The sequence below is a fragment of the Gymnoscopelus microlampas genome (genome assembly GCF_963454915.1).
Source record: "Gymnoscopelus microlampas genome assembly, chromosome: 12".
Taxonomy (NCBI): domain Eukaryota; kingdom Metazoa; phylum Chordata; class Actinopteri; order Myctophiformes; family Myctophidae; genus Gymnoscopelus; species Gymnoscopelus microlampas.
In genome coordinates, this window is record NC_139949.1 from 38,109,381 (window position 1) to 38,124,210 (window position 14,830).

A 14,830-nucleotide genomic window follows, 5' to 3' on the forward strand; every position below is an offset into this window, starting at 1 on the left:
TTCAGAAATTCATAATGTATACACATCTTTTAAAAATAGCAGATCTACAAGCTCACAATGCATCGCGATGCGCATACATTTTTTTGTACTTTTTCCACCACTATTGACTTTGACTCAAGTACTGGGGTTGAGTACTTTGTCCACCACTGACTATTATACTATACTATATCACTGTCATTTTTAAAGCAGGGTTTTTTAATCTTTACCCTCTGAGATTCTGCGGCCTTACAATTGGTCTTTAACCTTCAACATGACATTATCGATCCGGTTCTCTATTTACCCTCCCTCCATATCGAGGAGATATAATGTTCCAAAATCCAATAAGGTCAGACTACAGAAGGCCTTTATAGTGCATCAGTCGATTTCACGGCTAGATTTAAAACCTGGCCAAGAATGAAGAACATCGCTGCTCTTGCACGTTATTTTTGTCTTGTTGAAACCAAAGTGCTGTACACTCAGTAACAAAATACGAAAATAAACCAGAGCAAAAAAAACACAATAAAACAAGACAACATTTGACACAATGCCTGGAGGAAAACAGCAGCTTCTCAATCTGAATGTTCAAATGCCAAGGAGAACAAGTGCGTTTTCAAACGTGATTTAAACACAGGCAGGGTTTGAGACGCTCTAACATGGGGTGGCAGCTCGTTCCACAGTGTGGGCGCTATGAAGGAAAATGATCTATCTCCCCGGGGTTTTCAACTTTGTTGCTGGGACCTTGAGGAGTGACTGGTCAGTAGACCTCAAGACCCATGTAACGTTATTGGGAGGTAGAAGCTCAGATATGCACAATGGTGCCAGCCCATTTAAAGACTTAAAGACAAACATTAAAGTCTTAAACTGAATCCTGTAACGAACAGGGAGCCAGTGTAGGGAGGCAAGAATCAGGGAGATGTGATCATATTTCCGTGTAAGGTGCTCATGTGGCCTAGTCGCTTCTTTTGGGCTTGTTTTCATAGACCTGGTTGTTTATTTCTATCGCAAAATCTGACAACACTGCATCAGACGGCTCAAAGAATTGAGCCGCACACTGTTACTTCCCTTTGTCGTTTTTTGGTTTTTTACTTTGCAGTTAACCCGTCATTTTAGATTTCAGCGTTGGCTATCAAAAATAATAGATGTACAAGCTCACAGCGCAACACTTCTGCTATTTTTTAACATATTTGAAAAATCTTGAAAGTGTTTGAACATTCTTGAATTGAATCCCTGGCACGAAACATTTTCAGATGGGGGTCCGCGGACAAATGCATATCAATTTGGGGGTCCTACTGATTTAGAAGGTATTTGTAGAATCGGCCTCCGGTCTCAACTGACGTTTCGAGGCCACATGCTCTTCTTCAGTCTCACTGTCTGAAATATTTAACCGACAAAGGCAGCTAACAGTGCTTGTACATCTGCCATTTTTTAATAACGCTTTAATAACGCTGAAATCTAAAATGGCACAGATGCTTTCCCGGTTTTAATGAGTTACAAAAATAACCGACAAAGGGAGCTAACAGTGTGCGGCTCTACTGTTTTCTTTGATCACCGCTGCATGGGGGACATCCTGGTGAAGAACAAAAAGAAGGTTCAAAATCACAAATACTGAACAATACCAATACGTCGGGCCGTGACAGCTGTAAGCACAGCTTATTTGCTGTGGCGTGTGGAAAAAAACAGACTGAAATGAAAGGAATTGAAAATGTAAAACTATAAAAACCTTGACCTGTTCTTAACTGTCACAGGCATTTTAAAGGCCTATGACACGTCAACAAAGACCTGTCACAAGCCTATACTTGTCTTCGTTCATGTCACAGGCTTCTGAATGCCTGTGACAGGAAACAGGGACCTCATGCACACAGAGAGAGAGAGAGAGCGAGCTCACAATGCGTCACAATGTGATGCGTTGTGAACTTGTAGATAGCTATTGTTGCCCTTTTTGAAAAATATAATAATAATGATGATGACATGCACAACAAGTATTGCACTTTTCACTTGAGGACATTGAATGGCCTCACCTCTTCAGGACAGGGTGAGTGCACATGGCTGTCCTCAACTGTCATTCAGTGACACAAGGTCAACGACATTGGAGTTCCAATGTGCCATTACACGTGGCCACACCAAGCCAAACAGCCAACGAATGTTGTGCAGTATGTTGCATTTAGAATAGGCATGTTTCACTTCCAAAAAACAAAACAAAAAACAAAACGGCCATGCACAATTGCGTTGATAAAGGAAAGTGTAGCATCCCAAGTGGCCGAGAAAAGATTCCTATTGTTGTAATGTGTGTTCTTAAGTTACGCCCTGACTGAGAGGGTAGTGGCAGATGGCACCGCCTCTCCCTTTTCTGCTTTGAGTTGGCTTGGTATGAGTTATAAATAAAATAGTGCTCCTACAGTATCAAAATCCAGTGTCTCTGAACATCCACCGGTCCTTACAATATTTATGAAGCTACTGAGGTGAAGTTACATTCATAAGAACATTCATGTGACAACCTGTCCACCCACACAGTTTCATCTCTGGCCATACCCAACTGTCTGCAACCCAATCGCCAGAGAGAAGACGCAAAGCCACAATTCTACAAATTGAGAGCATGTTTTGTTTTGTCTTTACCCAGAAAACATAATGACACAATTATCAGCAAATAGACATATTCATGTGAGTGGGTTAAGAATGAGCTTGTAGATCTGCTATTTATAAAAAAAAATCGTCAACACATTTTGTGCAAATCTTTGAAACCTAAAGTGACACAGATGCGTTCCCGGTCTTAATGGGTTAATGTCAGTAAAGAGTCAGTGACCCTCCGCCTCTCTCCCTGCACTTCCTTTGTGGATGAGGAAGGGAGAGTAAGTGAGTAAACGGCGTCCTGGTCTTACCCAACTCTTCTCCTGTTTTGACTGTGTGGCGCAATACCTCTCTCTCTTCCGTTAGACTCTCAGACACGTGAACATCGTTTTCTAGAGAGGAAACGCCCGACCTGTGTCAGCATCATATGGGATCCTCATATCGTTGTTGTCATGCAGAAACCTTGTATCTCCATATTTAAACCTTTAATGTTTTTTTTTTTTTTTTGTAACTTGACGCTCTAGTTGTATTGTGTCATTTGCACAGTTTACTCTGTGATTTACAACTGTAAATTCAATTGTAGGGCCTGGCACCTACTTGATTTGTAGGCCAATTCCAATTATGTGCAGGTAATCATGATAGAAATCTCTGGACTTCAATTGTGAAATAGCTGATCTGAAATAACTAAACTTGCACTATCCACATGTTTCAAACAGATTGATTTGTTTTGCTAAATTCTTACTGTATCGATTTTAAATCGTTGAATCGTATCGGCATGAATGAACATGCATCATGATTACGAATCATGATCAAGGGTCATCAATATGTCCGTACACGGACACATGTGTCTGTGACAAAGACTTGGTCTCGTCCGTGGGAAATTTCAGATTTTCTTTTTTACACACCATTATAATGTTCTTATTTTGATCATAAAGACCCAATTATTATTCAGAATATGTATGACTCTGATTTAATATGACACTACGTATGACACATTAGGAGTCCTGCTAGTACTAGTGGTTCTCAAATGTTTTATTTGCAAGGACCACCATAACTCTGAGAGTGTACAAATGGAACCAAATGGACCCGTCAGGGTCCATTTGGTTCCACTTGTACACTCTCAAGAGTTACAGACCTACGGCTAGCTCTTTATGTGTTTCCGGTAATATTGTTGTCCACTCATTTTGTATGTCTGTGGCAAAAAAAAACATTTTGACCAAACTGTCCACCACAAGACAGCATGGCGATGACCCCTGATCACGATGCATCCTTAGTGTTACTTCATCCCTGAGTCGGGCCCATTGCACTACACTTCATATAAACTAATGCTGAGGATTTGATGTGTGGATTTATGGGTGCACTGACTGGACCCACAAATCTATTTCTACTCCTCAGTCAGATGAACGGCATTAAACAGTTAAGGTTGTGAGCAGGTGTTAATGGTGGATGTAGAGCTGAACGTTCTCGTGCAGACATCACACTCGTTGTGTGTATCGAAGCGCACGTACGTGCACAGACTGCTGATCCACATAACGCTCACGTGAAGGAAGAGGTTTAGTGAAGTAAATTATGAAGAGTGTCATGGTGGTTAACAGAGAGGGAAGTGGAAGTAGTACAGACAGACAGACAGACAGACAGACAGACAGACAGACAGACAGACAGGCAGGCAGGCAGGCAGGCAGGCAGGCAGGCAGGCAGGCAGGCAGGCAGGCAGGCAGGCAGGCGGACCACTGACTGAGATAAGAGAATGAGACACATGCACACATTGCACAGTGAGAGAGTGACACAAAAAGACAGTGACACAGAGAGAGAGAGAGAGAGAGAGTTGGTCCGACTTTCACAGGTTCTTTAGAGATAGAAAGAACCTGATGAGGAGATAAGAAGACACAAAATAAAATAGAAAAGACAGAAACAAAATAATAAGAGTATAATTCTAGGAAAATTAAGATAGCTGGATTGCAAGAGAGAGGATGTTTCTCCAGTCTCTCATCCTGTTGATCATGTTGTACTGCTCGACACAAGGTAAGAATTAAGACCCCTCTAATGCTGCTGCTACCACTACTACTACTCCTCTTCATCATCATATTCAAATGATAATGAATCATATTCTGCTACCCATTAAGACCTGAGGCCGATTCTACAAAAGGTCTTCTAAATCCTAACAGTTTTCTGAAAAACCTATCTCGCTCATATCAGTGGTGCTCAAACTTTTTCATGTCAAGGACCCCCAACATAATATGCATTTGGTCGCGGACCCCCATCTCAAAATATTTTGTTCCCCAAGAAGTAAATATTTGAGAAAAAAAATGTCCTTGAAAAAAAAGATATATATATATTCAAAGATTTGCACAAAATGTTCAAGTTTTTTCAAAAATAGCAGATCTACAAGCTCATAGCTATGAGCTTGTATATCTGCTATTTTTGAATGTGTAAAATAATGGTTTAAGTGGTTACGCAGATGCGTTCCCGCATTGAATGGCTTAACAATACTGTACAAAGAGAAACATACTTATGAAACTATAACCAAAGGATGTTGGGATTTCATTTCAATTTCCAATGACATTTGTTCCACTGTAAAACATCTCAAGTTACTTAATCCGTGGGATAGATGCATCTTCATCAAATTCCGGTTATGAGCTGAGATTCCTCGGGAAGTGGCACCTTGTCATATTCTGCTCTTGAAGAACTTAAAATGTGTAATAATAATGCATTAATGCTTTGACTTTGCTCAAAGGCAAGTTTGATCAAAATGGAAAACAACTTCCAAACATGATTAGTTGGACAGGTGGTTCCGTTTGATCAGGATTCTTTGAGGGGGAACATCTTTCACTTTGAAGTAACTGCAGTGCTTGAAATTTTGATTTTTTTTTACTGGGTGGCTCTGCAGGAGTCTAGCGGATCAAGCAGATTGGAGCAAAGATATTTTTAATTAAATGGTTGAGACCTGCATTGCAAACAGAACACTCTGTAAAACCAAGGAGCTCTTTACATAATTGTGCATGACCACAAAATGCAAAGCGAAACTCTTGGAGAGTGTTCATGTGCAGCACTTCTGCACTTACGGATGAAGTATTTAGACAGATCACCATTTATTCATTCGGCCCACGTTGCCTAGGGCTTCTGAGCAATCTGATTTTACTCTACACACGTTTATGTGTACAGTATGCATGTGATATTGGTAAACTTGTATTGTACTGTTCCGGTTGTAGGCCTACACACACATATTCACTTGGCATTACCAAATACCAGTGGTGGAAAAAGTAAAAGTATAAATACTGCAATATAGAAATACTCTGTTACAAGTAAAAGTACGGAATTCAAAATACAATTGAGTAAAAGTACAAAAGTATTGGCATCAAAATGTCCTTAAAGTACCAAAAGTAAAAGTACTCATTATGCAGAATGTCCCATTTCAAGTTTTCAAAAGAATCTTTTGAAAATAGCAGATCTACAAGCTCACAATGCATCGCATTGTGAGCTTGTAGATCGGCTATTTTCAAATGGCCGAAATGTATATAGGGTTGAAGTGGTTAAAGTATGTTTTGTAATAATAATCAAAATCTGCAAAGTAACTAAAGTTTTCAAATAAATGTAGTGCAGTAAAAGTACAATATTGGGATCCGAGATGTAGTGGAGTAGAAGTAAAATAATTGGAAATTGGAAATACTCAAGTAAATTACAAATACCTAAAAAAAATGCACTTTCCACCACTGCCAAATACAGATAAAATGCAATGGAGCACCTACCAGCTTCTCATGGCTTTGCATGCATGCTGGCAGCCCCGATTCCGACCCGTGGCTCAGTCCGCTTTTCTCTCGATGGTGCACTTGGCCGCCGTGGTTGCTCTTGTCTTGTGTGAGATCAAGTTTAGTAAACTAATATAGAATTAACTGAACTATAACGGTTGGGGGAAGAAGGGTTCTTAATATTGTCCACGTGTGCACAGCGGGTATTCCTCAGAAAGTATCCCCTCGCTGGCAGGCCACAATTCCAGTGGGTTGCTGCAGGGTTGCCTGCTGTCAATTCTTTTGAGGGCACAAAGGCCAAATACCAGGACAGGAAGGCCATTGATTTAATTCATGTAACGTCCAAAATCCCTGCCGTGCTTGCTGCCTGTGTGCCACAGTGTCTGTTAGTGTGTGTCACTAAATCCACCAGGTGAATCTCATCAGGTGATTATGAGTTCTCCTGCCCAGCTTTCTCATGATGTCACACAGTCAGCTCACAGACTGCTTATGGAAGTGGGGGGTCTACATGATTTTGGGGGGGTCCCCAGATGACAATGAAGTGACAATTTAAGGACTTTTAAGACCTTGTTAATTACAACAAAAAAAAAGAAAAGAAATACAATAAAAAGACCATCACTGCGTCAAAGGACACCAACAAACAAAATTGGTCTAACATTGGCCAGGTTGCAGTAGCTAATGGTAATGGTAAATGGTGCACAGATATAGTGTGTTTATCCAAAGCACCGTACAATACACATTACATTCACCCACGCATTCTCACACCAATGGTGGAGGCTTGCAATGCACCAACCATCAGGAGCAGTCTTCCTCGCCTCCACCACCAAGGAAGGAGGAAGTGAAAGGAGAGGAGGAAGTGGGAGAAGCGCACGTGTGTGTGTGTGTGTGTGTGTGTGTGTGTGTGTGTGTGTGTGTGTGTGTGTGTGTGTGTGTGTGTGTGTGTGTGTGTGTGTGTGTGTGTGTGTGTGTGAGAGAGAGAGAGAGAGAGAAGGAGCGGTGGATCTGACAAAGCCTAGTGTTATCATCCAACAAACATATTTTCTTTGGTTGAGACCACGCACGCGCACGCGCACACACACACACACACACACACACACACACACACACACACACACACACACACACACACACACACACACACACACACACACACACACACTTCCATGGAAGTAGAACACTTCCACATTGCATTGCAACATGTTGGTAGCTTGTAGATCTGTTCTTTTTGCACATACTGTATGTGACAACCTACGACAAACAACAAAATGTTAGGGAGGGACGAATGGAGAAGAGATCCAGTAGAACTAAGGCAAGTAATTTTATGTTTGGTTGCACTTGGGTGTTGCCCTCTGAAAATAGCAGATCTACAAGCTCACAATGCGTCGCAGCGCGACAAGTTGTGAGCTTGTAGATCTGCTATTTTCAGCATTGGCTATTTTCAGCATGCAACCAAGTGTAAAATCAGGCATGGCGACGCCATCAAGGCACCGCCAAAATTGTCGACTAAATCAACTGTACATTTAGTCGACTAAAATCTTATGACATTTATTCGACTAAAACTACACAAAGACTACACATTTCAGATGACTACAATTTCACTAAAACTAAATGGAATTGTATTCAAAAGACTATGACTGAAACTAAATCAACATCTGTTGTCAAAATCAACTCAATGTGAGTACTTTTTCCACCACTGCTGTACATGCATTCTCATATTCGCTGATGGTAGTCTGCACTTATACATTCATATAGACATTGTTGTACTGTATATTCATAGGCAATTTATAATCTATTGTATTTTAGACTGTACTTTATTCACCTCACCATTCATTCAGAGACCAAGGGAAGATGTCTTTTAGTAGCCTACCAGAAGCCATTAAGTCTATTTGTGTTCTTATCCATCTTGATCTTACCCTTGCAAAAAGAATCCATGTTAGTCAACATATTTGTACTTTTTATAAACTCATTTAATCTCTTGTCCCTCATCTTTACTAAATAAATCTCTCATCTAGCCCTCTCTTTGAGAACAGTGAGAAAGCACTGCTATTTGTCGACGCATTTGCATACAGTTGATTGACGTTTCGAGCGATCCCTTGGCAATCCCCCCGTATGGAATATCACAATGCTATGACGTCTGAGTAATTCCCTCAGGAAAAGTCTGCAGAAATACTCACTGCATGAACGAGCCCTTGATGGAGAGGAATTTAATTGGATTTGACGTTGGGACTGCCCGAAGTTTGTGAGTCAGTAAACATTGAATTTGGGCTGGGAGTGGGCCAGTGAGACATAGGAAAATGGTACAAAATAAAATGGAAAACCAAACACAAAAAAAATGAAAATAAAACATGAAATATTGAAATGGACTACTAAGTGCTACAAAGTACAACACAAGTGAAAAATTAAGCCAGGAAAAAAACAAAACATATTGACGGAAGTACAACAAAATATAAAGAACACAACAGGGAGACTATATTCAACAGAGAACAACAAACCAGTAGAATACATTTCGAAGAGATCACAAGAACAATGGTATGCAAATTGCAATTTGTTCCAAAGAATGAAAAACAGCTTTCATGATGTGACTAAATGATGTGGAGATGTTTTGAGAATCTGAGATCTGCGAAAGCATGCTGAGAATTGTAACCAATGGAAAGATGAATGATGATTGTTTTTCCCCCTTCTCCAGAATGAACCATCAGATAATGCTAATTGGTTTCATTAATTATGTAATTGTTTGTTTTTCTTCAATAAATATTTAGCTGCCACGACAATGAGTCCTGACCAGTCTGGCCGGTCTACTGAAACTTGTGCCTGCTCCCCGCTTGACCTTGGGCCCCTGCTGTCAGCGATGGGCAGCAACCAGGGCCAAGCTGTCCAGTGGAGGGCCGAGGTTCTGGCTCTCCTCTCTCAGCTGCTCTCGGTTCAGAAGGAGATTTCAGGAGGCCAGGCGGAGGTGTCCAAGTTGCTGGGAACCCTGGGAGCTCAGGTGGGCCCGCCACTTACAGTAGAGAGCAGTGTTTCTCAAACAAGGACCCCCAAATAAACATATATTTGGCCGCAGACTCCCATCTGAAAATTGTCTGTGCCAGGGACCCCCAGAAGAGAAGATTTGTGTTTTTAAAAAAGTTCTAAATATTTCATGTATTTTTTGAAGAGTTAAAAAGAAAATGCAAAAATAGCAGATCTACTAGCAAACTATGAAATCGGGTTGAAGTGACTAAACCGATTGTGATGCTATATCAACTAATTTAGCTGGGGACCCCCTGGAACACCTTCAAGGACCCCTGGGGGTCCCCGGACCCCACTTTGAGAACCACTGGTACGGAGTTCATCACACCTGATCTAATGTTGTGATTATGCGATAAACCATTATTTTAAAATTGAAATATGTCATTCTTATTAGTTCGAGCCCAGCATACCTTTCACATCCGGCACTAAAATAATCTAAACTAATTTAATTAAACTAAAAAATGTAACTAATTTACTAGTTTAATCTAAAGTAATCTCATTATAAATGAGATTACTTTAGCAGCCTTTTCTAAAACCAGTGGTCACTAACCTTGGTGTCAAATTGGACAGTGATTTTAAGTTTGACAAACAGATTAACTCTGTTGTTAAATCCAGCTTTTATCAGCTGAGTTCTTAGCCAAAGTCAAGTCTGCTGTAACCCTCTCTGATTTTGAACGTCTTATCCATGCTTTTATCTCAACCCGACTCGACTATTGTAATGCACTTTATGTTGGTATTAGCCAAGCCTGCTTGTCACGACTACAGTTAGTCCAAAACACGGCCGCTCGCCTCTTAACAGGGGCACGGAAATATGATCACATCTCCCCTATTCTTGCCTCCCTACACTGGCTCCCTGTTCGTTACAGGATTCAGTTTAAGACTTTAATGTTTGTCTTTAAGTCTTTAAATGGGCTGGCACCATTATACATTTCGGAACTTCTACCTCCTAATAATGGGTCTTGAGGTCTACTGACCAGTCACTCCTTAAGGTCCCAGCAACAAAGTTGAAAACACGGGGAGATAGATAATTTTCCTCCATAGCGCCCACACTGTGGAACAAGCTGCCACCCCATGTTAGAGTGTCTCAAACCCTGCCTGTGTTTAGATCACGTTTGAAAACTCACTTGTTCTCCTTGGCGTTTGAAAATTCAGATTGAGAAGCTGCTGCTTCCCTCAGGCATTGTGTCAATCGTTGTCTTGTTCACTGTGTGTGTTCTCTTGTTTATTTTAGTTCTTTACTGAGTGTACAGCACTTTGGTTCAACACTGTTGTTTTTAAATGTGCTCTATAAATAAAGTGGATTGGATTAGATTGGATAAATGAACTAATGCTGGCTGAACTTCCAGGGGGCCCAGCAGATTGTGGACACCCAGAACCTGGCTCGTCACCAAAGCCTTTTGGTAGAAAACCACCAGGCCTTACTGCTGCAGCTCTCTCGCATCAGCACACAGCTACAGGACATGGCTAAGAATGCCGTCAGCCAATGAAATCATTTCATGTTAACCCTGCAAGTGAATGAAATCATGTATTGTTAACCTACTAGTGAATGAAATCATCTGTTGACCTGAAAGTGAATTAAATCATGTATTGTTAACCTGAAAGTGAATTAAATCATGTATTGTTAACCTGAAAGTGAATTAAATCATGTATTGTTAACCTACTAGTGAATTAAATCATGTATTGTTAACCTGAAAGTGAATTAAATCATGTATTGTTAACCTGAATGTGAATTAAATCATGTATTGTTAACCTGAAAGTGAATTAATCATGTATTGTTAACCTGAAAGTGAATTAAATCATGTATTGTTAACCTACCAGTGAATTAAATCATCTGATGTTAACCTTACAATGCCATGTCTAAACCAAATGCATGTCACTTTAAAGTGCTCATGTGAGCTTGTAGATCAGCTATTTTCAAATAGCCGACAGCATATATAGGTTTAAAGTGCTTATGTGGCCTTTAGTTGCTTCTTTTGGGATTATTTTCCTAGGCATGGCTGCTTACTTCTGTCCCGGAATCTGGCAACGCCGCTGAGTATAGCAGCAGGTCAAACATGGCCGCTCTAGTATGCATCACAGATCACAACGTGTTCTACAAGCGCCCCATCATTTACATTTCATTAGCACTTAGACAAGCACTGGCTTCAATCTGCATGCTAGAGATTTGAACCGAATTGGCTTCGGCAGATGCAAATCATCCCCTGGAACAAAAATATGCCATTAAAAGTTGGCACACACACAGTGCTTCTTTGCTACACCGGCTGAACTGTCACCAAACAGCTCAGGCAGATGAAAGGTTTCACCATGAAACAGTTTTCACCACACATTATCACTACCTACACCAGACCCATTAACAGGTAGTCTGCACCAAACTTTTCAGGCTGTGATCCCCCAAAATAATCATATTTGAACTGAGGACCCCCCCGAAATAATCATATTTGAGCTGGGGACCCCCCCCCCCACACACACACAGACAAGCACTTGGAATTGCAGGAGTTGAGGTATTAAATTTAGTGTGACTCGATTCCACAGATAGATTGTGAAAATAGCCGAACTACAAGCACACAAACGCCTTAAATTGTCACTTAAGAAATGTTCAGATACCCTGTATACACTTATACTGTATGTTGGTTTGTTTACTGTTGAGTGAGAAAACAATGTTGCACATTAAGCTAATCCTCTGGGGACCCCCCAAAATAATTTGGGGCGTCCACGCGACAAAAACGTCTCTGTATGTATGCACGTCAAGGTATAAACGCATTGAACACGGGAGCACGAGCAGCGCATTCCCAATCAGTAGCAGATCAGGAACGCTCATCAGATACATTCGGCACAAGCTGTCAGAAACCCTGATTTCACAATCCATCTTTAATTTTTGCAAAACAAACCGCCATATCTGGCGGACATTGAACCGCGAATGGCGTGCCCGCCTGTGAAGTGGTGCAGTTGATACAACAGTGCTAAGTTAAGAAATAAACGTGTAATGTGCGCTAAACAAACATGAGCAGCCCGGTGACATACAGTAGCAACAAAGGCCATGCAGGAATTGAGCTGTTACGTCATCGTTTCTCCAAGTCTCCGCTTTACAAAGGACTTATAATAGACATTGGGAAATCATTGCATTCAATTCCTGGCGGAGAAAAATATAGCTGTTGGTGAATAACTTTTTCGACGACCTAAAACAGTAAGTTCAGATGTTCAGTACAGCAGCCTCAAGACGGCTCTTCTATACGAGAGGCTTGTTAGTAGTGACTGTAGTTTGCTAAACCCTTGGAAAAATAGTACAAAAGAATTGTCTCGACTTTCTGGATATTTTTTTCTCAACGATCTATAGCAGGGATGATGATTCGCTACATAAAAGGAATTATTGAATGTGAACAAAGGGATTTGGAGGCAAAGGTGAAAATGCTAAAGTACATTTTCTCTTCGGATCTCAGGGGTTTTATATTTCACCTCTTTGTAGGTTGAAATCCTTAATGCTTTACAAAGGTTGTGTCTCTGCATCCTTGAGAAGGATGCTCACTGTTGCAAGTCATTCTGTACCAGATTATTGCCTGCAAACATATAATACTTTCAACCTGGTGTCCCTATGTTTGGGCAAAAAAACTAACAAAGACAAAACACACTCCAACATCATGTTTAGTGTGTCCTCAGCTTCATTAAAACAGGATTTGGGTACAAAATTGGTCAAGGTCCCCTTTAAAACTACATCATACACGTACCAATACACATTCTATTCATGTGAGCTTATACAGAACAAAATTGCACCTACTGGTGATTCAAAATGCTAAGTGTAGTCACAGCTACATGGTTCTAGTGCAGAGGATCTCAAAGTGGGGTCCGGGGACCTCCAGCGACCTCTTGAGACGGTTCTGGGGGTCCCAGATAAATGGGTTTATACGGGTCTGTAACTCATAGAGTGTACAAATGGAACCAAATGGACCAGTAAGGGTCAATTTGGTTCCATTTGTACTCTCTCTGAGTCCGTGACGTAATGCAGGGTTTCTCAAAGTGGGTGCCATAACACCAGTCCAGAGAGTGCCGTGGAATACTTTGAAAATAAATTGGAATTTATCAATATCACTTCAGTTTAACCAGTTTTACCACTCTGGACTTTAGTAAAGGTACTTGGTGCACTTTTTTTTTCACTCTACACCAAATCTCTTCTCCAAAAATAACCGATCTACAAGCTGTTTTTGGCGAATGTTCCCCCCACAATAGGGATGTTAAATCAAGTGGTTAAATGTCAAGTAAATGTCAAGTTATTTTCAATTTTTCTCGTGACATACTACTGTATCTTAGGCCGGGGGAAGGATTGACATATTTATGTACCGTAATATGTCATAAATGTCAGGTGCTATAAAGTATTCATGTACTTCAGGGGTGCCATTGATGAAAAGGTTATTTACAAGGGTGCCCTGAGCCAAAGAAGTTTGAGAACTACTGCTAATGCATACCAACTAATGCATACCAATTTGGGGTAAAAGTTTGAGAACCAGTGTTAGGTTTTCTTTCTTGACAACAATGTTAAGAAAGTTGAAGTTACCTTCAAAACCGCCCTGAAAACCCACCTGTTTAGAATAGCCTTTCCAGGTTGACTTTGAATTCAACTCGTTATTTTTAGTGTTCTATTGCTTTTAATTCTTATCTTTAGCATTTCTGAGTTTTCCTAAAATTGTTTTTTTTTTAGTCCTCTCCCCTGGCCCTCACACACAGGTAAAGTGTCTTTGAGTACTAGGAAAGCACTATATAAATCCCAGATATCATTATTATTATTAAGAATGTTATTAGATTCTAGGTTCATTAGTTACCTGGTATCCTATAGTTTCAATGTACAGACTGTGATTTCAATGAACAGTAGGCAACATTGTTTAGACGGATGCTATGTTACCTGTGATCCTAGTTTCCTGAGGCACTACACTGTCTCTCTGCATTCTATGTATGCAATTACCTTGCTTATTGTAAGTCGCTCTGGATAAGAGCGTCTGCTAAAATGTCTAAATTGCTAACTCTATTGTAATTGTTTAGTGTCAGTTATGGGACTTTCTCTCAGGCAGCACTTCCTCCACCCTATAACCCCCTCCACCCAGGCCAACGATTAGGAATTATGAGCCTGAGCCCTATGAAATAGGGACCTGGTATCTGGAATGTGATGCTGTTGCTGCAGGGTGAACTGTGGGTAGCCTATTATAATGGTTTTATAAAACCCCCCACACCAGAAATCCCCACCAGCTGCTGCTGATTTTTTCGATGAACATTTTCTACAAAAATAACAGAAGACATATGTGAGTGACTCCCAAAAACTCTCTTTCGGATGTATTTCGGTTCAGATTTCTTCAGTTTTACTGACCTATCCTGGCTGTACTATATCGCTTCACCAAGTCTGTCTTGTAAGAAAATTGTGAAACGCAGTGCAGTGTCCAAGGCACCCCCTGAGATCAGGGTTGCCCCTGGAAACCACTGGCCCCAGCTTACAGACACAACAAATGCAAACAGATGCCATGATGCCGCATGCACAAGAACGACCAAGT

At 40.7% G+C, this 14,830-nt stretch overlaps 1 protein-coding gene across 1 annotated transcript; it reads left to right on the plus strand.

Moving 5' to 3' along the window:
- Positions 1 to 4,277: 4,277 nt before the first annotated feature.
- On the plus strand, positions 4,278 to 11,148 carry LOC311057064 (uncharacterized protein). Its single transcript, XM_084073961.1, has 3 exons — positions 4,278 to 4,566; positions 9,050 to 9,276; positions 10,646 to 11,148. The coding sequence occupies exons 1-3, from the start codon at positions 4,515 to 4,517 to the stop codon at positions 10,784 to 10,786; spliced, it is 420 nt and encodes a 139-aa protein (XP_083930087.1). The 5' UTR covers positions 4,278 to 4,514; the 3' UTR covers positions 10,787 to 11,148.
- The last annotated feature ends 3,682 nt before the right edge of the window (positions 11,149 to 14,830 follow it).